The 26125-nt window shown below is 41.8% G+C and overlaps 1 protein-coding gene and 2 non-coding genes across 3 annotated transcripts in view; 2 read left to right on the forward strand and 1 right to left on the reverse strand.

The window, feature by feature from the left end:
* DISC1 (DISC1 scaffold protein) overlaps positions 1-26125 on the reverse strand; it is a 285981-nt gene that overhangs the window by 230155 nt on the left and 29701 nt on the right. Inside the window, exon 4 of the mRNA XM_072970971.1 lies at positions 656-791. Within this exon, the coding sequence (XP_072827072.1) occupies positions 656-791 (136 nt within the window). The remainder of the gene's footprint in view (positions 1-655; positions 792-26125) is intronic.
* On the forward strand, positions 15799-15872 carry TRNAT-AGU (transfer RNA threonine (anticodon AGU)). Its single transcript has one exon. It is a non-coding gene; the product is annotated as a tRNA-Thr (tRNA).
* TRNAA-GGC (transfer RNA alanine (anticodon GGC)) lies at positions 16418-16495 on the forward strand. Its single transcript has one exon. It is a non-coding gene; the product is annotated as a tRNA-Ala (tRNA).

A 26125-nucleotide genomic window follows, 5' to 3' on the forward strand; every position in this document is an offset into this window, starting at 1 on the left:
CTGGTTCTGTCCAAGCCTTTATCCGAGGAGAGAGGTAACCAGCAGGCAGATGAGAACAGTGGTTCCCAGACTTCTCAAACAGCCCGGTGCCTGGGACTCACCCCCAGACTGCCTGACTTAGTTGGTCTGGGGTGGAAGGTGGATATTTAAAAGCTCTCCAGGTGATTCAAACGTGGAGCCAGGATTGAGAACCACCGAATCAGCAATAGTGACTGCTCCCCACCTACTCATCCAGGGCACCTCTGGGTAGCAGAAGCAGGGGAAGATGCTCAGGAGCTGGAGGCAGAGTTAGGAGGAGGATGTCTTTGTGTTTTCATCCCTCAGTCAGAGAGGACCATCTGTGGATCTTACTGGTGTCACACAATGACAGAAGACCCTGCTGCCCCGGACAGGGGAACATCCACCCCCACTTTCTCAGGGAGGGGGGCGCCCAGGGGGAGTTTAGCACCTGGCCATGCCTGGGCTTGTTGAAGCTCCCTCCTGCCACTGAGCGGAAGGCCTCTTAGGGCACGTGACCCACACTGGTCCCTCCCTCTGGAAGGAACCCCCACCTGCTCAGCCAACAGAACAGTGCTTCCCAGGGAAAGGCAGCTAAGGGTCTCTGGGGCTCAGCCCCTCCCAGCTTGGAAAAGAGCCCACAGGGGAGAGTACTTACCGCTGAGCCGCCCGGCGCAGGACAGCCCCCAGGTGGCCCAGGAGGCCACTAAGGGCCGGCTGCCTCGAAGGAAGCTGAAAGTTCAGGCTGCCTCTCTCTTTCTCCAGGTCCTCTAATCTCCGTTGGATCATCTCAGCTGGAAACCCAAAATGATGAGACAGGAATAAAGAACCACGAAACTCAAAATAGACAACCCAGTGTCCCTTGGCTCCACTCCCAGTCAATGGTCACCTCAGGGACATCATACAAAGCTCACCTGTTTCTAGGTCAGCATTTTCATCTCTCAGCTCATGCTTTTAAGAATCTTCAGTCCTTTTATTGAAAAGACGGCCCCCTTAGCTTTCATTCACCTAACTCTCAGAGTTGATGGTCTATGAATTCACATGAAGACCATGATTACAAGCATCACATTGAAGGATACTTAATACTAATCATTTTTAAAACCATGGTGATCACTTGGGAGAAAACCTCGTAATTTTGATGAGTTCTGTATAACCAGATGTAAAAAAACAATCAGTGCCCAAGAGTTGATTTTGAGAATGTTTCCTTAGAAACCATCCATCAAGAAAGACCCCGTCAGTTACTAAAGTCACAGACGTGATGTTCAAAATCTATCATGTTATAGGTGACCAGAGACCCACTTCTGCTTAAAGCAGGCATACTATTATTTATTTTTCAACGACCTTAAGTCTCCAGAGAGAAGGTATAAATACAGAATCACTATAAAACAAGTTTTCTTTTAAAAAAATAAACTGCAGAAATTGGCATCCTCTCAACTGAGAACTTATTTTTATAATCAAACACCTCAAAAACCATAAAGCTAGTTTTGCAGAAATGTATGGACTGGGTTTAAAAATGTCATCCATCAGAGCTTCCCTCCTGGTCCTTGACAGGTGGGGAGGACCTTGATCTCTTCCATCCTTGAGTAGCAGGTGGGCTCTGGGCCCCCAAGATCCCAAGCAGCCTCTGGTCGGCAGTGCCAACTGCTTACCCCATGTGCAATGCAAATATTATCCCCTTATATGTGAGCTATGCTGAGATACAGCAGACACTCTACCCTAGATCACAAGACCCCTTTACATTTCTACGGCCCTACTATCCATTTTCCAAGCAAGCCACTTCTGTAAGACTCAACTTTATCTCTTTTTTTTTTAATTGAAGTATAATCAATTTACAATGTTGTGTTAATTTCTGGTGTACAGCATAGTGACCCAATTATACATATATTCTACATTCCTTTTCATATTTGTTTCATTTAAGCCATTATAAGGTATTACATATATCCCTGAGCTATACAGTAGGACCTTGCTGTTTAGCTATTTTATATACAATAGTGTAAGTCTGCAAATCCCAATTTACCCCTTCATCCCTTCCGACCTCCTTCCCCTACCCTCCCCGTAACCCTAAGTTTGTTTTCTATGACAACTTCAAATTAAAACACTGTTTCAACAAGCTTGTTACTTTGAAAACTCTTTGAACAAAATTTTTTATTATACACCAGCAGGAGTCAACACTAATCAAGGTACACCCCTCTCGTGCAGTGACACACACTTGAGTGGGGGAGACGCAGACCCCAGGGGTTGTGAGCAGCAACCCTGAGTCTCCAGGGATGTCAGTTACCAGACCACCCCATCAGCTTGCCCTATGCCTTGTGACCAAAAGCCAGAAACTCGCTAAGAGAATTTGCCAAGGGTTCGTTCTAGTAATACCAGAAAGGGTCATTTATTTCCTGTTCAAGACAAAGGGACAGGTACTGCCAGGGCTCTCGGTCTGGGCCACCTTCTTCAAAGAGACAGCAAAGGGACAGCTAATTCAGATGCCACACGTACAGCAAACAGTGGAGTCTGGCCGGACAGGTCTTCTAGGATAACGCTGAAAGGTACCTGCCCTGTTCTCTAACACCAAGCTTCATCCTTTTTAAAGATTTCGTTTAAATAATTTTTTGAACATTTATTTATTTTACTTTAGTTATTTACTGTTTTCTTGCTCCATAAAATCAAAACTTCTTACCTTACTTGCTTTAAAATAGCCTACTGATATAATCACAATGCAGAAGATAAAGATGTGTCAAGACGCTATTCCATAGGGACTAGGAGGAAACTGGGTTTGTACCTCAATGCTGCCACTTCTGGCTGTCTGACCTTCAAGTCACTTAACCTTTCTAAGCTTCAACTTCCTAATCTGCAGAAACAGGCCTAATAATAGTCTGTGTATCATAAGGTTTTCTGAGGATTAAACTAAGATCAACTAACCAAGGCGTTTATCCACTCCTGGCACCCAGCACGTGTCCAAAAGCCTTGGCTATTATTAGCAGTGCCACTAAGTATTGACCTTCAAGTGTTCACCAGAAAGTTTCTACCCAGGCTGGCCTCCTTCTGCTGTCCACCATATTCTTTTTTTTTTTTTTAATATGTGATACTTTTATTTGCCTATGTAATTAACATTCTTTAACGGAAGTACTGGGTATTGAACCCAGGACCCCATGCATGCTGAGCACATGCTCTACCACTGAGCTGTACCCCCACCCCCTACCCACCATATTCTAAACTGGACACTTAGGGGTGGAAAGTCCTCAGAAAACACAACCTGATCCAGCAAAATCAAACAACGGAACTGGGAAACGGGCTGCGAGAAATCACATTCACGATGAATTCCGAAGGAAAATACAAATTATCCCAGGAAGTGTGTGTGATTAGCTCCGTTCTACGCTGCCACCCACCTTCAGAAGTGTGGCTACCTTACATTATGTCTCTTTTATGATTTTTAAAAGTGCACTAGAATGTCACCATCGATGTTATAGCTTATTACCATCTCCAACTTCTAATGTAGCTCCTGCTCCAGGCTCCCCAGTGGCGCTCAGCTCCACACGCTAACCTCACCTCGGCTTGGCGTGAGGGTCAAATCTGCTGGGTCTCCCAAGGGACACCCCTACTGGAATAGAGCCAACGTTTCAGAACCACCATAAAGGGAGGAAAACCTTTAGAAACTGTACACCTGTAACTTCTATAATGTTGTACAGCAACTCTACCTCAATTTTTTTTTAAAAAAAGGAGGAAAAAATAAAAAGCGAACAATCATTTAAGGTGATAGTTGTCATTTAATAGTAGGATGATTAATGTTTTATATTTTCTTTCTTGGCATGGTTCATTTGATTTTGAACCTGATGGACCAGTATCTGAATTATCTTGAATATCATCATAATTTTTCCTTCCAAGAATAAACTCATTTTCAGCCAGTGGGGAAAAAAGCACACCCTCTTCACTAATTACGGTATTCCTGGCAGAGGGAGCGCCCAGCCAGCGCAAAGGCGAGGAGGGGAGGGGCTACGGGGTGGGCCTGACCATCAGACCCAAAGGCCATTTTAAGGACTTGTTACCAAAGGTGAGTTCATGTACCCACCACACCATGAGGCCAAACAAACTGAAACGTCAGAGTTTGGAGCAGAGAAAGGTTTACTGCAGGGCTGAGCAAGGAGGATGGGGTGGGTCAGGCCCCAGAAAACCCCGAATTCCCTAAAGGGTGTCAGCAAAGCATATTTAAAGGCAGGTGAGGGAGGGGGTCGCAGGGTGTGTGATCAGCTCGTGCACAGTCCTCTGATTGGCTGACGTGGAGGGAACAGGGCATCAACACCATCGACCCCTAAGAGCCAGAAGGCCACGTGCTCTCCATCATCAGGTAGTTAATTTCTACCCTTTGGTGGTGGTTTTTAGCATCTGATAAACTCAGGAAATACACCTGAGATACTATGATCTGGGTCCTTCAGAGAGGGGCTGCAGCAGAGGATGTGGGGGCGGCGGCCTGGCCCAGGAAGGCCCCACAGGGCCCTACTTGGTTACAGATTTTGGCGTTTACTTTAAGGGAGTCGGGAGCCCCTGGAGGGTTTGGAGCAGTTGGTGACAGGATCTGCTCACATTTAGCAGGAAACCGGACGCTTTGTTGGGAAGAGACCACAAAGGACAGAAGCCTGCAGGCCAGCCCCAAGGTCCTTGCAGTTTCCTAGACCAGACCTGGCAGTGGCCGCCTGGAGGCAAAAGTGGGGGAGCAGGAAGCGCTGGGATCCCGAATGTTCTCTGACAGATCTGACCTTGGGGACGAGAGAAGGCGACATCCAGAGGCACTCCAGTGCTTTTGGCCTGAGCAGCCAGAAGAATGGGGATCGGATGTTCCCACTCCCAGGAACATCCTTCCTCCTCCAGCCTCCGGGTCTCAGCATCCGCTCCGCAGGCGCCTTCCCGGCGCCGCCCCGACTCCCCAGGCGGGCTCCCTAGGACCCCGGACCTCTCCTCCCACGAGGTGCCTCAGGCTTCTCGCCACTCGGTCCAGGCCTTCTGCGTGCATGACTGAAGCACTGCGTCACCGTGCCTGTCACGGTTCAGCGCCCCATACCAGGCATGCCCCTGGCTGGGAGCGACTGTGCAAACGGTCCAAATAATCTTGAGTGCAGATGCCCGGACGGTGTTTCTTGTTTTGTGTATTTTCACAAGCAGCTGGATGGATATAAAAATGTAACACTCATCAAATCTAAAATTCACCACCTCCCTTGCAAGGATTTCGCTCCTCTGAAAGGTGTCCCAGCCCATCAGCCCGGTCAGCAGATCTTTCACAACTTAATGCTGTATTTGTGACTTTACATCATTGGTACAAATCCGGCTGTGCCTTTAAGAAAATCTCTTATTCTCTTTGGCCAGTGGTTGAGGAAATATCACCCATGTTGTCGGGTTTTTCTTTCTTCTAAACCCCTGCAAGCTTTCTGCAGACATGGTTCATCTGATTTCAGTTTGTGGCTCAAGATTTAAAGCTAGAATTGTCGAGGGCGCTGCACACAGCAGGTGTTGACCATCCGACTGATAAGACAGCCACAATATTAGAATTGGGGGTTGCATTTTGCAAACATAACTGAAGAACAAAAACAAACTCGAAATTCACCATGAAAGATATCACCATGCGATATCACAAAAACCGAGCAAAATGATACATTAAATAATATGTTCTAAATGATACTAAATATTGAATCTACCAATCGAACACACTTTATTTGTAGGACCTCAGCAATGAAAATGCTAACCCTCAGCTCATTCCATTTTGGATCAAGCAAATGCATTTTTGGATGCCGCTACAAAATATTTACTAACGTTTAATTGAGGGTCAGTGTTCATCTGCTATTGCTCAGCACATCAGTCCTAAGTAAGTGCCTATTATTCTGGCTACAACACAGAAACAGTGAAAGAAACATACTTTCTACGTCTATGAATAAGCAAGCATTTACACAGCAGCAAGAAATCCTCACGCATGAAGCCTTCCTGCCAAAGAGATTTAACTCCTACTGCCTCGCTCTGTCCGTGGGATGATAGAATATATGGTGCAAACCATTTTCTGTTTTCTACCTTCTAAGGAGGCCCTTTAAAGCTAGGAAGCAATCAGTGTCTGCCTAAGTCATTTTCCTTGGTTCTTCCATAATAGCCAAGAAACGCTATTCACTGAGAGCCGAATATTGTCAACAATTCCACATTACCATACCCCTCCTGTGGGATGACCAGTTTACAAAGAATAAGACTGTGATAAAACGTATTTCAGACTAATCTGAGCTAGTTTCTGACTTTCAGTCTGTTGGAATTTGCTGGACTCATTATCATAAAAATCAGCCACTACTGGGACATGGAAGACTTTCAGCATAATCGTCATTTTTGAGCATTTATTACATGCCCGGCCCCACACAGACATTATTTCTGAGCTTCCCAGTAACTTGGAGAGTAGGAATACAAATGCAGAACCTAAAATGCGGAGACGTTAAGGAATTTGCCCAAAGCCTCAGAATGAGTAAGTGGCAAAGTCAGAATTTGAATCTTGAGCTCTTCTGGCGCCAGACTCTGGGCTTTTCCTATTAGATTTCCCAGGAAGCATCCCTGAAGCAGCGCGTGCTCCCGTAGTATTTCCCCATCACACAGGGATCCCATCTGTCTATTCACTCGTTTGGGTCCCTGGAGACCACGGGATACACTGGGCAGGGACTGAGCCTTATGCATCTCTGTCTCGCTGACGCAGCTCGGCACCAGGCACACAGCAGGTACTGCGTAAACGATGACTAAAGAAATGAACGTTTATATTTGGATGAAGAACGCTGTAGACACAGGAAGATAATGCTCATGTCGCAAGCACTGTTATGTGCCAAGCACCTGGCTGTCTATCCATCATGTTATCCTCACAATGACGTCATGAAGGAGACATATGTTGTTGTCCCCACTCTGCAGATCAAAAGACCGAGGCTCGTGGAAAGTTTAAGATATTGGTCTGCGTTAGTTGCCCAGCTCTGTGGATTCAGAAATAAAGCCAAGGTCTGTCTGATTCCAAAACCTGTGGGCCTCTGTATCCTATGGGGAAGATCACATTCTATAATGAACCCCATACCCCGAAATACAGACCCAAGTGCGCTATACAAATGCAAACAACTCTGTCAACACGTTTTTCCACCTGAATCACCTTTCTCACAAAAAGCATTCAGTAGCCAAAACAAACAAAAAAACTGACAAAGGTGGAAACAAATGAAAAAGAATACCAAAAGGAATATATATATATATGTATAACTCAGTCATTATGACGTACACCAGAAATTAATACAACATTGGAAATCAACTATACTGCAATTTTTTTAAAAAAGAGGAAACAGCCTCAAATCGAATTCTAGGGGAATATTCAAATGAATTATGTTATATCCACTCATGTGGAATGGTATGTAGCAAGTCAAAAAAATTAGAAAAATTCTGAGCAAATATTCTCAAATTATAAGAGAAAAACGGGATACAAAATTATATGCCTATAGTATCGGTGTATTATGATTATAAATATGTTTTTCTAAAAAGCTGGGGAGAACTGAGAGTTTTGGCCATCAGCTGTGTGATTCTGGGTGACTTTTTCTCCATTCCACTTCTTATAAAATCACCTGTAAAACCTTGAGCTGTTTATGATTTAGAAAAGTATCCTATTTTTAAAAAAGCCTCCTGGTGACTTATATCACTCTTTGATTTCTGCATAAAAAAATGGAGATTTGGTTTCCTCGCGTTCTTAATGCTAAACTGCTTAGGGTAAGCTTGGTCTCCCTGGGTCATAGGTCTTTTCAGTGTGCGCCAAAGAGGATTTCCAGAAATGTTATAGTTTAAGCTCACCGCTGTGTGGAAAGAAGACTAAAAAAATCCCTTTGGTTGTGGTATCAGAGGAAAAACAAACATTTGGGGGAGATACAAAAACTTCGAGAACAAGCAATCATTTCACCGTGGAGCTTGCCTGCCAAAAACTTAGCCTGTCATCTTGTTCTCAGAACATATTTGTTGATTTGTTCTGAAATATTTGTGTAGACTATTAAGTTTCAAGCACCTGTTGTTCTTCAGCAAAAATTTACCAGCAAAATGAATTGAGAGTGGTCAAAATAGCAAAAGGAATGCAACCTCCAGTTTCTTCCCCAGGTCTTGGGTGTGTCATAAGACTAACAAGTTCTGTGTGTGTGTGTGTGTGTGTGTGCGCATGCGTGTGCATGCACATTCATGCACACAAATGCTGTCAACTGGCTTCCAGCCAATGCTTCAAGCTGCAGTCTTCAGACACATCAGAAAGCACACAAAATTCCTCAGGATCATGAGCTTCTGAAAGGGTGCTTTGGCTATGGGTCACTCCAAAATACTTTTGCCTCACCTCTTTTTTTTTTTAATTGAAGTATAGTTGATTCACAAGGTTGTGTTAGTTTCTGGTGTACACCGCAGTGATTCAGTTATACATAAATATACATATTCTTTTCCAGGTTCTTTTTCATTACAGGTTATTACAAGCTATTGAATATAGTTCCCAGCACTCTACAGTAGGACTTTGCTATATCTTTTTAGGTATACTAGTTTGTATCTGCTAACCTCAAAACTCCTAATTTATCCCACCCCGCCTTTCCCCTTTGGTAACCATAAGATTGTTTTCTATGTCTATGAGTCTGTTTCTGTTTTATAAATAAGTTCATTTGTGTCATTTTTTTAGATTCCAGATATATTTGTCTTTGTCTGTCTGACTTACTTCACTTAGTGTGATCATCTCTAGGTCCATCTGTGTTGCTCCAGATGGCATTATTTTATTCTTTTTTATGGCTGAGTAGTATTCCATTGTATATTTGTACCTCATCTTCTGTATCCAGTCATCTATCAACGAACATTTAGGTTGCTTCCATGTCTTGGCTAATGTAAATAGTGCTGCTATGAACACTGGGGTTTTGCCTCAACTCTTAAAGCTAAATTCATAAGAAAATGTTTCTTTCACCGAATGTCAATCACCAAATACCCTAGGGAAGTAACTGACCAATGGGATTTTGGTTATTTTCTTATTAAAGCCTCAGATTTCCAGAACTATAAAATTTTTCTCTATGGTAGGTTTTCACAGATGCTGCGGAAAACTGCATATATGTGGTTCGTTTTCATTGTTCAGGATCCGCGGTGGCTGAATTTCCATTGGCAACTGCCAGTTGTCCACGTCTCTGTTTACAAGCCATGGAACTTGCCCCAACAGCATGCTGACCACTTCCAGCATCCCCTCCACCAGCTCCTTTACGACCAGCATCAGCACCAGCCCTGCCCCAACTCCTATCACCACTGCCTCACCCCTGCTCAGTGTATCAGGGAGACAGACCCACCCTACTCTCCTGCTGCTTATTGGGAGATACAAGCTGAAAGCACAAGGTGGAATAAACTTCTTCAGATCATTTCCAAAGAGCTACGACGCAGCAAACCCAAAAGGCAGGACCACAGAGGAAAAGCCACTTAGCAGCACAAAAAAAGAGCTAAAAAGAACACACCCCAAAATATTAACAGTGGCTATCTCTTCATCCTGAGAATAAAGGCCATTTTTTTCTTTTATTTATATTTCTAAACTCTCTCAATGTTTTCACAATGATCACATTACTGCCTTAATGACTAGTTTAAAATTCCATTTTAATGCCATATATCACTTATATGTGGAATCTAAAATAAAGTAAAATAAAATAAAACAAGGACACAAATGAACTACTTATTATTTATAACTTAGATGATTAGATGGTTTCTTGAATATGTGTGAGCACATCTGACCGTCCTTTACGATTGGATTACCGCATTCAATTGATTCTTATTATGTGGTTGGCTTTATTCCTTGGATGACTATGTAAGTTTAAAAAGCTAAATCTCTAAGAAACAATGATCAGTACACATATGTAAACTAGAAATAAGTGCAGTGTATTGTATATATGTATTTACATGCAATATAATGTATATGTGCTGTCAAACTGTAATAACTCTAATAAAACTGAAAAAGAAAAAAATTTTTAAGAAAATAAATTTTAAAAAACATAAATAGACTTCTCCAACTTCTCAAAAAGAAATCCCTTTTTAGAAACAAAAGGCGATTATCAGCTGATTCATTCAGGCAATAGCCAGCAGCGTCCCTTCCTGGGGTCAATTCACACGGATTACAAAGTCAAACACAGTTGGGTGTGATTTGGTTTTTTTCAGTCATTTAAAAATTTGTGAACCCCAAAAGAAACTCTTGTTTAAAATGTAATGGCGGATCCTCCTACGTGAAATCATTTTTTATGCCCTTCATTTTAATTGAATTTAGATATACGATCAGTTGTCAGCAAAATGGCTTAATCACGTAGGCAATTACTAACTCAGTTAGTTAAACGGAACAAGTCTGTAGACTGAGTCCTGAAGTTTATTAGATATAGTCAAGTTAAGAGAAAAATGAGAACGGTGCTTTGTAGCTGACTGGCCACACCAACAGGGCTATGTGTGGGAAATTTCTGGAAGGCAATCATATAACTTAAAGATTTCGTCAGTGATTCCTGGGTCTCTTGTAGAATGACACCATTGACAATCCAAATGGTCACGTCTGTGTGTCTCCTTCATGGGCCTCCTTCTCTTTCTCCACCTCTGTTAACAGGTGTGGGATGCCCCTCTCAGGCAAGGGAACATACGATTGGCGTGGAGGCTATTTTTAAGAAACCATACAAATGAAAGTGTTCAAATGCCTCATCGTTATTTCTCTCCGGTGGTTCTGGTGGCACTCCATTTTCACGATTAAACTGGACACAGCATCTAATTAGTTCCTACGAACAGACTTTTCGTGAATAATTTGCTCTGCTGGTGTTTTCATGCAAAATATACATCTGCTTGTCCCTGCTCAAAAATCAGCGGTTCTTTCACCCTCTTACTAGTCATCGCTGCAACCTGGAATCCTGTGAGGCATCACTGTTTAGTGTAGAACATCTTTAAACACATTACTGTCATTACTTTAGAAATACAATGCAAACCATATAACTGAAAAGTTGTGCTCTACACTGGAAATTGACACAACATTGCAAACTGACTATAACTCAATAAAATGAAATTAGAAATATCTTGAAGCAAAAAATATATATATAATGCAAACCACATTAATGTGTCTATCCTTTTCTACAGTGGACAATTGGAACCCACCAGTGTCACGCCCAGTGCCAAGAGGATTGCACTAAATCGATCTCTGGCTAAAGACATGGCAACATGAACAGCCTAAATTCTTTGAATGGCATAAAAGGATCTACATAAAATGGCATATTCCACCAAAATAAAACTAAGAAGATTAAATCAGTTATTTCCATTGGTCTGAGCCATTCCAGTTAGGCTGAAATCCAATCAGAAGGAATAAAGCATGCTAGAATATTAGTTTCTTGGAACAAACTAGAATTGAGCTGTTTTCTTTTGGCTGAAGCACCACAATACAAATAAAACAGTGACCTTCGAATCAAAGGCGATGTTAATAGAGAGAAATCACAAAACAGCAGCCAGTGATAAAAATCACCTGCGGGTCCACTGGATTCAAGCAATGCCTCTATAAATAGTAAGGAGAAGTTATAGGACTTAGAAGGCTCTGTAGAACCAGTTTTAAAAGCATCGTCGACCACCAAGGGATTAATTTCCAAAATACACAAACAGCTCATACAGCTCAATAACAAAAAAACAAGCCACCCAATCCAAAAATGGACAGAACACCTAAAAAGCAATTCTCTAATAAAGACATACAAATGGCCAATAGGGAAGTGGAAAAATGCTCAGCATTGCTAATTGTCAGAGAAATGCAGATCAAAACTACACTGAGATATCACCTCACACCAGTCAGAATGGCCATCACTGAAAAGTCTACAAATGATAAATGCTGGAGAGGGTGTGGAGAAAAGGGAACCCTCCTACACTGTGGGTGGGAATGTAAACTGGTGCAGCCACTATGGAAAACAGCTTGGGGATTCCTTAAAAAACTGAAAATAGACTTACCATATGATCCAGCAATCCCACTCCTGGGCATATATCTGCAGAAAACTCTCATTCAAAAAGATACATGCACCCCAATGTTCATAGCAGCACTATTTACAATAACAAAGACATAGAAGCAACCTAAATGTCCATCAAGAGATAAGTGGATAAAGAAGCTGTGGTATATACAATGGAATACTACTGAGCCATAAAAAGGAATGAAATAATGCCTTTTGCAGCAACATGGATGGATGTAGAGACTATCATACTAAGTGAAGTAAGTCAGACAGAGAAAGGCAAATATCATATGCTATCACTTATATGTGGAATCTAACAAAATGAGGCAAATGAACTTATTTATAAAACAGAAACAGACTCACAGACATAGAAACAAAATTTTGGTTACCAAGGGGAAAGGCAGGGAGGGACAAATTTGGAGTTTGGGATTAACATATACACACTACTAGATATAAAACAGATAAACAACAAGGTCCTACTGTAAAGCACAGGGAATTCTATTCAATACCTTATAATGGCCTACAATGAAAAAGAATATGAAAAGGAATATATATGTATAACTGAATCACTATGCTGTACACCAGAAACTAACACAACATTGTAAATCAACTATACTTCAATTAAAAAAATTAGAAGCATCTTCACAGAGTCCTTAGATACCTGGCAGAATTTAGAAATAAAACTGGAGTTACTAGGAACATTTTCCCAAGGCAGGAATGCAACAGTAACAGGAAGCAGGTACAAAAAACATCTCGAGTCCTTTGGAACCAACTAAATTTCCCATGTGGTAACACGAGGCATGTGGTTCCCAGCCGTCAAGCAGAACTCCAAGAAGAGAGCATCCAAACCCTTGCGCTCCAACCGTAAGAGTAGTTGACAGCTCAGTGACCCTTCCTTGGCGGAGAAGTCTAACTCCTGGACCCAGATGGGAACTCCTGGCAGGTGCTGACCAGGAGCGGGAGGACTGAACTGGAGGCCTCTGAAGGCAAAAGACGATGTCACCTTGTTGATTGACGGCTGTGTCCCCGTCAGTCAACAAGGTGCTACAAAAGGCACTTGGTATTTATGGAATGAGTCAGGGTGGCTGCGTGCAGACTCTAAGAACAGGTTTTATAATCCCAAGAGCTAGAATATTAAAGATAAACGTCATAGATTTATATTATCCTGAAGCTAAGTAGCTAAGGATGTAGCTATTTAGCTTCAGGATAATATAAATCTATGACGTTTATCTCCATGATTATATGTCAAATGATCAAATAAACAATTTATTTACAGGGGAGTGCTGTGATTCTTCTCTTTCTCTCTACATAAGATCTTCTAGTATAAGAAGAAAATCAAATATTTTAAATGCTTTATTTGCTTAAGGGCCAGAGGACTCAGATTTCAGTCTGGGGTTCACTGGGACCATCTTTGTCATCTTGGGATTATTCAACTCCTCTAAGACTCAGTTTCCTCATCTTATATTATGAGAATAATGATATCTGCCCAACTTGGGCCACTGGCTTGTTGTGAAATGGCCAGAGAAGAATGCCCGTGAATGGTTTGGAAAGAGACAAGTAGCAAGGTTGTTAGAAACAGTAAAAAAAAAAAAAAAATTTCAGAGAGACTGTTGTGATGGTCCAACTTGTTGATTTGATTCAGATTTAATTCAGCTCAAAGGGCATCTCTTTAAAACTCACCGTATGTGGCCCAGCACCTGGAAGACTGAAATCTGGTCCATGGCAGTCCTGCTCTCTGCATCCTTTATCATAAGGTAAACTATGCACGTATAGGCAGTACAGGCTGCCTTTAGTTCCCAGGGTACCAGTGGTTCTGAACCACCTGGAAGTCATGAGGCCCTTTGAGGGATATCAGGACACACTGATATACTAAATTCCATCATACGCATCACCAACAATATCTACAAGCAGAAATACCCAGGCAGGATAAAATTATAGAGAGGAACACTGGCGGCCATGAAGAAGAGAGAGAAAAAAGCAGCTCTGTTTCCCACTGGTCATCTTTTGCTACATGTTCATTCATTTTATTATCTTGCAGACATCAGTGATAAACCAGAATTGGAACAATATTTTAGAATGTCTGCTCTGGGTCAACTATGACAGAATTCTGATGTAGTCATCGTGTTGTAAGACATCTGACCTTTGATGGAAGTGTGAGAAGGAAGGTCTCTCCTTCCAACTGGACCAGAAATAAGTTCCACTAAAAGAGTAAGGGGCCAGTGCATCTGATCTCACAGCAACACTTCTAGAAGAGGCGGGTTTTAGACGGTCTTCACCTTCCAGACCTGCATTTGCAGAGCAAGGGATTTCCTGCCCAGATATTCTGCCTGCAATTAGCACATGCTGCCACCAGGGGGAGAAAGAGCGCTTTGTCATGGTCCCAAAGATCCCAAAATTCAACTCCTATTAACACGTTAATCATGACATATTTTTCCATTCATTTTTAAGGCGGGGGAGTTTCCCTATAAAAATATAACTGTCTGGAGGGGGAGGATATAGTGCATGTGGTAGAGCACATGCTAAGCATTCATGAGATGCTGGGTTCAATCCCCAGTACCTCCTCTAAAAATAAACCTAATTACCTCCCCCCCAAATAAAATAATTAAATAATACAATAATGAGTAGAATAGAATAGAATAGATCAGATCTAACTGTCCAAACACAGATGTTGAACAACAGTGGTTTTTCACACCATAACGGGGGACTGGAACATTAGTGGGAGAAGTCTTAGGGTGGGCAGAAATGCCCAGTTGATTTTTCTCAGGCTCACAGCCAGCATCCAAACAACCGCTGTTTTGAAAGACAGAGAGAGAGAGAGGACCAGGGTGCCACCCTGATCTTAAACGTGTCTCCTTCCATCTAAATCCTTTTTCTTTTGTCTAAAGGAGTAACGGCTGGCTCTGTGTACATCTCTTTGTTTTTGTTTTATTTAAATTCTGGAAGTGTCCTTAATAGGACTTCGGTACAGGATGCTGAGGTTTGCACGGTAGATCCAAAGGAATTGGCTCCAGCTGCCGAGAAGAAAATGAATCCCTCTAAATGGCATGGACACGGAATAACATCCTTGACGGGGAATGAACAGTGTTCGAAGCTCACTGCTGTTTATGCTGGAAAACCAGCCTCGTAAGAGCCCACGGGAAGCACTCGTGCTGGGCGGACAACCGGACGGATTTGTTTCACAGCAAAACACGCTTGGCGGTCCTGCCCTCCCCGTTCAGGACCCAGTTAGAGTCAGATGCCATTGTCCTTCTAGGCTGAACCCCTCCAGCCAGCCTCCTGTGTTTTTGGACACCTCAAAGGTCAAGCTTCTATTAAATATGAAAAAGAAACCGAGATGCAGAAGGAATCTCGTCCTTCCTCTCAACAAGCTTTCGGGGCTGTTGAGGCATCACCTTTAAGCCCTTACCGCAGGGCTTTTCAAGGGCTTTTGTTTACTGCTTGATTTTTTTGCTTTGGTTTGGTTTGGTGTTTTTGCTTTGACGTTTTAGCAACGGAACCCTTTTTGAGATGAAACCTTTCAGGAGACCTAAGAACAGATAAAGCCGAGGCGCTCTGGATGGTACCCTCTTCCAGCCTCCCCCAAGGCATTCCTGGGACCCTCTCAGAACACAGCTCGAAAATCACATCCTTTTGGCATTCTGAAGAAAATACACAGATTCAACAGTGTTGAGGAGCTGTAAATACTGCCAGCTCCAAGTTGCCAAGTTTTTGTTGCTGTCCCAAGTTCATGTGACGTAAGTGAATATTTCATGCACAGGCTCTTTAAGAACAAGAGGTTAGCATCTTCATCTCCTGTTTGGTAGAGACAGACTCATTTCCAAGATGTTAGTAAGGAGTGGGAAGGGTACAGCTCAGTGGTAGAGCGCATGCCTAGTATGCATGAGGTCCTGGGTTCAATCCCCAGCACCTCCATTAAAAAAAAAAAAGTGAGTGAATTTCCGATTCCACAGATGTGAATAAAATATTAATCTCAGTAAGATTCACTTACTTGGAACATGAGACCAAATCCTCAGCTGTAGTACTAACGGTTTTAACAGATCTCTAACGTTCCAAAGCGTTTTTCAGTACTTCCTTCTAATTTTTTTCTCTCTTAAAATCTTTTTTCTCTCTCTTTTTTTTTTTTTCATTTGTAGTGTGGGAAAGATTAACAAGCAAAGACCATTATCCACAGCTCCCCAGCCAGAGACGGGCTTAGCTAACACGGCGGCAAAGTTAATTCAATCAGCACACATTTCTTTTGCGTCTTTTTCCTTTTGTCTCTTTCGTGGCCCCACAGAGTGGACAGGGCGGATGTTACGGTGCCCCTTTAGCAGACAATGAGGTGATTTCTCACATCCAATAGATCTTGGCTCTGGAGAAAGTTCCAGAATGACACGCTCCTTTTCCATTTTTTATTTGCATGATCGGGACCAATGCAGCCACCCACTCCAAACAAAAATTTAATCCTCCCGGCGAGGGGTGGGGAAGACATAGCTCAGTGGTAGAGCATGTGCTTGGCATGCACGAGGTCCTGGGTTCAATCCCCAGTCCCTCCATCAAAAAAAATAATAATAATTAACCTAATTACCTCCCCCCAAAAGAAAAACAAATAAGTAAAACCAAAAATACATTTAAAAAGAAAAAGAAAAAAATGTAATGCTCCCACTGGCTTCAGGAAGAGGTGAAGCTGATTACCTGTGGTTATCCATGCAGTCAGTATCAGAATGAGCTGACTGATTCTCAGACACCTTCCCCCACCAAACCCGCAAGGCTGAACCTCTGCCCCCCAGAACCCCTCTGCCCCACTGCCACCTACAGGAGAAGCAAACTTGAGAAGTTCACCATCTCCTCCTGGAGAATCAATCACTCAATGGTAGAAAACTAAAGGAAAAGAGTACAGTGTAGGGAAAGGCAAAAATGAAGCTATGGAGATGATGAGAAAAGCCATCCTGCGATGTTCTGGCAAAGAGAGGAAGAGAGCTAACAAAGACAGAAAGTCACAGGAACACAGAGTGCTCAAGTCCACAGCAACAACAATTTATTCTTAACGAACCTCACTAAAAACAAGCTCCCAGAGGGACCAATTACACGTGGCAGTGCTCTGGCAGTGACTCAGGGAGCAATCATTCGAAGCCACCCCTGGGGATGAGAAAGTCACCATGTCCCACAGCCAACGGGCTGCCTCGGTGCCTACCTCCTTCCAAACCATAAGCTTGTGCTGGCTTAGCGTTGTCTCAAGCCCGTCAGTTGTAACACAGTTTGTGTCAGGAGATAAGCTGGCACATTGAATAAAGGTCAAGTGGAAAACTGTCCTTTCTCCTACATCACTGTCATCGACGGGTAAAGGTCATTCTACCCAAGCCACTGCCATGCCGGAAAATAGCTTTGTCTGCTGTGACATATTAAAAAGCCCCTCTGCCACGGGCTTTCTGGTTCCTCTCTTCTCTTGAAAGGCTTTAAACTACTTCCTTCAAGGTATTCCAGCTGCTGCGATGACAATAATTTGTTTGCAAACAAATTTGAGCAGAAAAGCAGCAAAACTACTATACATAAGTAAACAACAAGGTCCTATTGTGTAGCACTGGGAACTACATCCAGTATCTTGTAGTGACCTATAATGAAAAAGAATGTATGTGTGTGTATGTACAACTGAATCACTGGGCTGTACACCGGAAATTAACACAGCATTGCCAATCAACTATGCTTCAATTTTTTTAGCTTTTAAATTAAAAAAAAAACCTGTCAAGGCTCCTGGTCATGACGCCCAGCAAACTGGCAAATGGCAAATGCAAAGGCAAATGGCCCCTCCTAGAACTTCCCACCCACCACCCAGGGGATGCCCTTTCATCCTGCAGAGTGTCTGCCTCCTTCTGACTGAAGACCCCGGGAAACCTTCAGATATTTATATACCATAAAGGTTTTTGTTTCCAAGTCTTCTAGAAAACTTATTCCAAATTCCCTGGAGAACCTTTTTAAAAGGAAGGTCACAAGGAAGCTCCCAAAGGCAGGGCGTCCAGAGCAGCTGCGTTCACACCATGCCTTCAGCCCCCGTGGATCTGGGAGCAGGGGCACCAGGCAGACGGGGCAGCAGAAGCTGGGCTGCAGACTTGTGAAATCCAGAGGGAACAGCCACCGTTTTCTTCCGGTGTGTCTCTGTCCTCCAGAACGTGCTCGTAGCACTGTTTGCTGTCAATTTTCTATTAGAGGGGATGCAAGATTTAATTAAGTGCCTGGACAGTTCATAAAAAAATGATCTGTCCAATGATGTATCACGCAGCGCAGGACGCCCTACGAAAAAAAAAGGGGCACCATGTCATTGCCTTTATGCAGAGGACATGGACACCACGTCTGTAAGCGACCGTGTCAAGTGGATCAAGTTGTTGTCTAGGAACTGCAACTTCACCCTCTCTGCCCTTGAGGCTGCAGATCACAAAACAGCAGAGACCCATAGAAAAATGACTAGAATGAGGACCTGTCTCTCGTCTGTCTCTTCTTCTTCACTCTCGTCTTCAGCACTGCTCCATTTATGTCTCGTTTTCTGCCGTTTCCATTTCTTTCCATCCACCTGCCAAACCCAGAAAACCAGCTCTTTCAAAGCCTAAGCAGACTTCCCCCTTCATGTTCTCAATGTCATCCAATGTCAGGCCATGGAGAATGAAGCCGAGAAGGAGAGACTCAAGGTCACGAAGTGGAGACTGCAGAGAAGGAAAACTGCCGCTGGAGACGCGAAGGAGTTCAGCTCTAAATGCCTCAGGATCATTTGCATGTTTTAAAACACAGGCTTTCCCTCGATACTGAATTTTTTTGCAGCTTGAAAGAAATCAAGCTATGTGCAAATAAGCTGCTTATGGCTGAACAGAAAAAAAGAAGCCAAACCATTCTATCTAATTTTCCTCATGCTTTTGATGCTAACTGCAGGCAGAGAGACTATGCAGAAGCGGTCACAGTTTATGCCGCGTTTTCTTTCTTTTTTTATTTTTTTCATTTTTTGGGGGGGGGCAGAGGAGGTAATTAGGTTTATTTATTTATTTTAATCCAAGTACTGGGGATTGAACCCAGGACCTCATGCATGCTAAGCACACGCTCTACCACTGAGCTGTACCCTCCCCGCTGACACTGCATTTTCTAATGTGTGGTACCCGGGAGTGGGGGATGAGGCTGAGGCGTGGGCAAAGAAAGAAGAGAACAAATAATCCATCAATACCTGCGCACCAGGCACCCGGCAGGTACCTCACGTACCTCGTGACCCCAGTTAACCTTTCACCCACACAGCAGGAGCACAGGTATCAGTCCTAGCTGATCCAGGAGCAAGCTGGGATCCAAGGATGGATGACAGGATGAAAGGGCATGGCCACACTGCCCCGGGGTCTCCTCCCCTCGTCCTGGGACTCTCTGTTCTGCCTGCTGAGCTGGTTAGCAAACACTTCGCTGCTCATCAAAAGTCAATTCTACCTCAACTAAAAATATATGGAATTAAAACTAAATATGTAAATAAACACTTGTTAAGATTCTTCACAGTTTCCGAAGGTGTTTCAAACTACTGACTCTCCCTGGTTGAATAAGAGTAAATTGTTTCTAATTGTCACTTCATGTAGAAATAGAAGAGCTGATTCTGCCAGTTGAATTCATCAGTCCATCAATTCAGAGACAGGACATGGGCCAATCAGCCTCACATTATATACATAATAACTCACTGATGGATTCAACGCTTTCTGAGTCTAACCCTCGAAGCCCGCCCAGACATGGCCACAGTCAGAGATAAATCAGAGGTTATATTGTTTCCCTGGGAGGATGAGGACCAACCTCTCTGGAAAATCTCTAAATAGAGGCAACTTCAATTCAATCTGCGAGAGCAGGTTTGGGAAAGGACGGACTGTGTGATCCACCGCACTTCCCTCGGTCCAGCAGAGTTCAGGCATTCAGTGTTCCCTGGCCGAACGAATGAACTCTGTCCAGTGTTTTTATCATAATCTTCTTGTATATTTTTAACATCCCTCATTTAGAAATGCCTATGTTGCTCTCAATCATTCTTTTTAAAAAAAAAAATTATAGCTCAAAGTGTAGCTAATATTATCATTTTATTTTTTGGTTTTTCCTTATTTCTTCTATTAACATTAACTATAAATTATATTGCTTTTTGGAGCTTACATTTTACACCCAATTTGCATCTGTTGTATTTTTGATTGAAAACTGAAATCTCTAGGTCTCATACTAAGGTACTCTATTTCCAGTTTCAGAGATAATTCCTGGTACTGGTTAAAACCAAAAATATTGATAAAAGAGATTCTAGTGATATTAAATTAATTAACTATATCACTATGCTGTACACCAGAAACTAACACAACATTGTAAATCAACTATACTTCAATTTAAAAAACTATTAAAAAAAAAAGATGATAGAGCTTCCTCTCTCTCTCTCTCCCTCTCTCCCTTTCTCTCTCTGTCTCTCTCTTTCCCACTACATTCACCATCACATTGTGAGGAAGCCGAGCAGCCCCATGGAAAAGCCATGAACTGCTGTTCCAGCCACAGCCCTCTCTGAGCCCCAGCGGACAGCCGGCACCACCTGCCTGATGGGAAAGTGAGAGTTCAGATGATCCCAGGCCCCAGTTACTGACAAATGGAGCAAAGAAGGGCTACCTCTACTGAGATTGCTTCAAATGATAGATTTTTTAGCACAATTAATGTTGTCATTTTGATAAGCTACTAAGCTTGGGGGCAGTTTGTTATGCAGCACTAGCTAACAGGCACAGATTGTGGTGCCACAGTGAGCACTGCCACAACAAAGCCCCAAACATGTGGCAATAGATTTGGGGCTGGTGGGAAGTTGGAAGGGCCTTGAAGAAGATGGTTAGGAGAAGTGATTGATCCAGAGGAGGCTACTGGTGAGGACTTAAAGAAAGAAAAATGTTACTGGAAACTGGAAAAAAGGACCCTTGTTCAGCAGCTGAAAGTTTAGAAACACTGTCACCTGAGGTGGAAAACAGAAAATGCCCCTATTGAGCTGGGTGGTCTGGCTAGGGAGACTTCCAGGCAGGGCACTGAAGGGACCACCTGGTGGCTTCTCACTACCCACAGTCTAATGTCAGGAGAGAGAAATAAGCCGAAGAAATAATTATGAGTATAAAGGAGTCAGGACTTGCTGGGCTGGAAATTCAAATTATTTCTCATTTCCAGCCTCTCCAGAGGACAAACAACACTAAGATTGAGAAATGGCTTCTAGGCAAAGATCAGATCCAGAGAGCTGTCCGGAAGATACGGTCAAATGAGGAAGCCAACCAAGGACAGAAACCATAAAACCCTTTTTAAGAGCTCAGAAAGACTTAAAGAAATGCATCACAGATCCTTTCAAAAAGTCACACAGCCCTTTAAGACTCTGAGGAGCATGACCCCAACTCCTCCAAGCCTTCCAGGAAGCCTGAAAAAGGAGTCTCACCTTGAAGAGACTTGTGGGTATAGCTTCTATCTGATGGAGATTATAGATTGATTCATATAAAACCCAAAATGTTTTAAAAAAGAATTATGCCCATTTGGAAAAAGAGACAAAGTGCAAAATGAAAAAAACAACCAAAAAAAAGCATTTGGACCACCCAACTGGTATGAGTGGAAAGCCAGCTACAAACTCAGGCTACTTCTTAGGGAGAAGGAAGGATGACTTGGAGTGTGGAAAGCCATTTACAAACTCAGGCTACTTCTTAGGGAGAAGGAAGGATGACTTGGAGTGTAGAGCCAAGAGCCCACAGGTCAGAGCCACAGGAGATCATTTCCAGGCAGTAGGGCTAAACACTAATCAAGGAGCTGACAAGAGCTAGACTTCGCGGCTGCTGTGTGCCACCCACGCCCCACTTTGTGAACAAGGGTCTTTAGCAGTTATCCCACCCCGCCCACCATCGTAGGCTGGGATCATGGCGGTTGACAGCCCAACTCATCAGTGCACAGGTGTTCAGATCATCAAGGGAAACTGTACTTGAGAAGCTGGGCTCAAGGAAACACATCTGAGGAGCCTCACCTGCACCTGCACCTGCACCTGACTTTGACGTGGAGATCACAGACACCAACCCCCAGCCAAATGCCTTATTATACGAGACTTTTGAAAGCTCTTGAGAGGGAGTGAATCTATTTCTCATGTGGAAAGAATGTCAAAGCATATGAGAATAGAGGGCAATCTGTAGGGGTTTTAAAAGATGCCGACAAGATCTTTGGATGCTCCTCCCATCAACAGATGGAGTCTAATGACCCTGTGCTTGCATGTGGGTCACCTTTAGTGACTGACTTCTACAAAGGGAAGGCAGCAGGAGTAACACTCCTTGACTCCCAAGGTCAGTCCATAATAAGTGACAGTTTCTGCCTACATCTTTCTTTCGGGATGCCATCACTGTACTATGAGGAAGGCACATGGAACGGCTACAGTGTAGCCCTGGCCCCAGCCAAGCAGTCAGCATCAACCACCAGAAATGTGAGTGAGCACGATTCCAACCTCCTTCAAGCTGCCAGGTCAACGCCTGTGAGTAGAGATGACCTGTCCCCACTGAGCCCTGCCCAATTGTAGGTTCGTGGGCAACATAAATGGTGTCACTGTTTTTCTTAAACAGCTTAATCGAGTATAACCTACGTACCACACAATTCACCCCTCTAGGGTATACAATTCAATGAGTATTGGTACATTACATTAATGTTTTAAATTGTGGTCAAATACATGTAACATAAATTTTGCCATTTTAACTATTTTTAACTGTACATTCAACAGCCATAGGTACATTCACAATGTTGAGCAAACATCACCACCTTCCATTTCTAAAACTTTTTATTATCTCAAACAGAAATTGTGTAACCATTGAGCAATAACTCCCCTTTCCCCCATCTCTGTTAACCCCTAATCTGCTTTCTGTTTCTGAATTTGCCTGTTCTAGGCATTTCATGTAGGTGGAATCAAATATTTGTCCTTTTGTGTCTGGGTAATTTCACTTAACACAACGTTTTTAAGATCCATTTATGCTGTAGGCTGTATCAGAACTTGATTCCTTTTTATGGATGAATAATTGTATGTATATATCATTGTATGTAAGTATATTCCATTATATGTATGTACCACAGTTTCTCCATTCATCTATTTATGGGCACATGGTTGTTTCTACATTTTGGCTAATGTGAAAAATGCTGCAATGAACACTGGCATACAAATGTCTGTTGGAGCCCCGCTTTCAATTCCTTTGGAAATATACTTAGGAGTAAACTTGCTTAGTCATAAGGTAATTCTGTTTAGCTTCTTGACAACGATCAAAGTGCATTCCTTTGGCAAAGTATGAGGTTCCAGTTTCTCCACATCTTCCCCACCACTTGCTAATTCCCATTTTTTTATAGTAGCCAGTCTAGTGGGTATCTCATTATGGTTTTGATTTGTATTCCCCTAATGATTACGATGCTGACAATCATTTCATTGGTTTATTGACCATCCATAAATCTTCATCATCTTGGAAAAATGTCTATTGAAGTCCTTTACCCATTTTGGGGGAGGGAGTAATTAGCTTTATTTATTCTGTTTTTTAATTGGGGGTAGTTTTTTTTTTCAGTCAGGTAATCAGTCAGGTAATTTACATTTTTCTAGGAATGAGTTTATTTCATCTAGTTTATCTAATTTTTGGCACAAAACTGTTCATAGTATTCTCTTTTAGTCATTTTTATTTTCATGTTTCCTAGTGGTATCCTCATTTTCATTTCTAATTTTAGTTATTTCCATCTTCTATTTTTTTATCAATTTTGCTTATTTTTCAAAGAACTAAGTTTTGTTTTTATTGATTTTGTCTATTGGTTTTCTACTCTGTTCTATTGATCTCTGCTCTAATCTTTATTATTTCCTTCCTTCTGCTAGCTTTGGGTTTAGTTTGATCTTTTTTTCTAGTTCCTCAATATATTAAGTGAGATTATTGATTCTGAGATTTTTTTTTTAACGTAGGTATTTATGGTTGTAAATTTCCCTCTGACCACTACCTTTGCTACATCTCATAGGTTCTAAAATGTTGGGTTTTCCTTTTCATTCATCTTTAAATGTTTTCTAATTTCTTTTGAGATTTCTTCTTTACCCATTTGGCTGTTGAGGAGTGTGTTTTTAATTTCTACATGTTTGTGAGTTTTCCAGTTGTCCTTCTGGTTTTCATCTCTACATTCATTTCATTGTGGTTGGAGAAGATACTCTGTATGATTATAATCTTTTCAGTTTACTGAGATTTGTTTTGTGGCCTAACATGTGGTCTCTCCTGGGGAACGTTCCATGTGTACTTGAGAAAAATATGTATTCTGCTGACGTTGGTGGGGTGTTCTGCATATGTCTGCTAGGTCTAGTAGGTTTATAGTCTTAGTCAAACACTCTATATCCTTATTGATCTGTTTAGATGTTTTATGTATTATTGAAGCCATATATTGAAGTCTCTAACTATAATTGGAGCACTATTTCTCTCTTTAATTCTGTTGCTATTTGCTTCATTTTGGGCCTCTGTTGTTTGGTGGGTATATGTTGAAAATTGTTATAGCGTCTTGAGAAATTGATGCTTTTATCAAAATATAATGCTTCTTCTGTCTCGTAACAGTATTTTACTTAAAGTCTATTTTGTGTGACAGCATGGACATCCCAGCTCTCTTTTGGTTACTCTTTGCATGGAACATCCTTTTCCATCCTTTCACATCAATCTATTTGTTTCCTTGGGTCTAAAGTGAGTCTCTTGTAGACAGCGTATCGGTGGATTTTTTTTTTAATCTATTCTGCCAATCTCTGCCTTTTGATTAGAAAGTTTATCCCCTTACATCTAAAGTAATTATTGACAAGGGAAGGACTTAATTTCTGCCATTGTTATTAACTTACTGTATGTCTTTTTTTTTGTCCCTCATCACCTCCAGTACTGTATTTTAGTGTATTTAGTTAATTTTTTTAATACAGAACTGTTCTGATTTCTTTATAATTTCTTTTTGTGTATATTTTGTTGGTAGCCTTTTGTTGTTGCCAAGAGGATTATTTTTACCATAATAAAGTTATAACAATCTGATTTGAATTGATACCAACTTAACTTCAATAGCATCTAAAAACTCTACTCTTAGACAGCACCATTTACATTACTGTTGTCATAAATTACCTCCTTTTAAATATAATAACTCTATAAATTATACTATGCATTTATCCTTTAAATCATGTAGAAAATAAAAAGTGGAGTTACAAATCAAAATTACAGTAATACTAGCTTTCATATTTGCCCATGTATTTTTCATCACTGAATTCTTTATTTCTTTGTAAAGCTTCAAGTAACTGTCTAGTGTCCTTTTATTTCAACCCACGGGCCTCCCATTAACATTTCTTGCAGGGCAGGTCTAGTGGTAATGAACCCCTTCAGGTTTTGTTATCTGGGAATGTCTTAATATCTCCCTCATTTCTGAAGGGCAGTTTTGCTGGATATAGAATTCCTGATTGACAGTTTTTTCTGTCCACACTTCAAATATATCTTCCCACTGCCTTCTGGTCTCCATGGTTTCTGATGAGGAATGGCTGTCAGTCTTACTGAGGATCACTTGTATGTGAGGAGTTGCTTCTCTCTTGCTGCTTTCTAGATTTTCTGTCCCTGGCTTTTGACAATTTGATTATAATGTGTTCCCATGTGGGTCTCTTTAAAGTTTATCTTACTTGTAATTCATTGAGTTGTTGAATTTGTAGATTCATGCCTTTCATAAAATTTAGGAAGTGTTTCACCATTATTTTTTCCAAAATTTCTTCTGCTCTTTTCTCTCTTCTTCTTCTGGGACTCCCAGAGCTATATGCTGGTCTGCTTGATGATGTCCTAGAGGTCTCTTAGGCTATCTTCAATGTTCTTCTTTCTTCTTTCTACTCCTTAGACTCAGATTGTTCAGTTGTATCTTCAAGTTTGCTGATTCTTTCTTCTGCCTGGTCAACTCTTCTGTTGAACTTTAGTAGTAAATATTTCATTTTATTTATTATACTTTTCAGCTCCAGAATCCATTCCATCCATTTTTATAATTTCTACCTCTTTATTGACATCCTTATTTTGTTCATACATCGTTTTTCTGAATTCCTTTCTTTAGTTCTATGTCCATGTTTCCTTTAGCTCTTTGGACATCATTAAGATAGTTGTTTTAAACTCTTAATCTAATAAATCTGATGCCTGGGCTTCCTTGGGGATGGTTTT

This window comes from Vicugna pacos, chromosome 11 (genome assembly GCF_048564905.1).
Source record: "Vicugna pacos chromosome 11, VicPac4, whole genome shotgun sequence".
Taxonomy (NCBI): Eukaryota; Metazoa; Chordata; class Mammalia; order Artiodactyla; family Camelidae; genus Vicugna; species Vicugna pacos.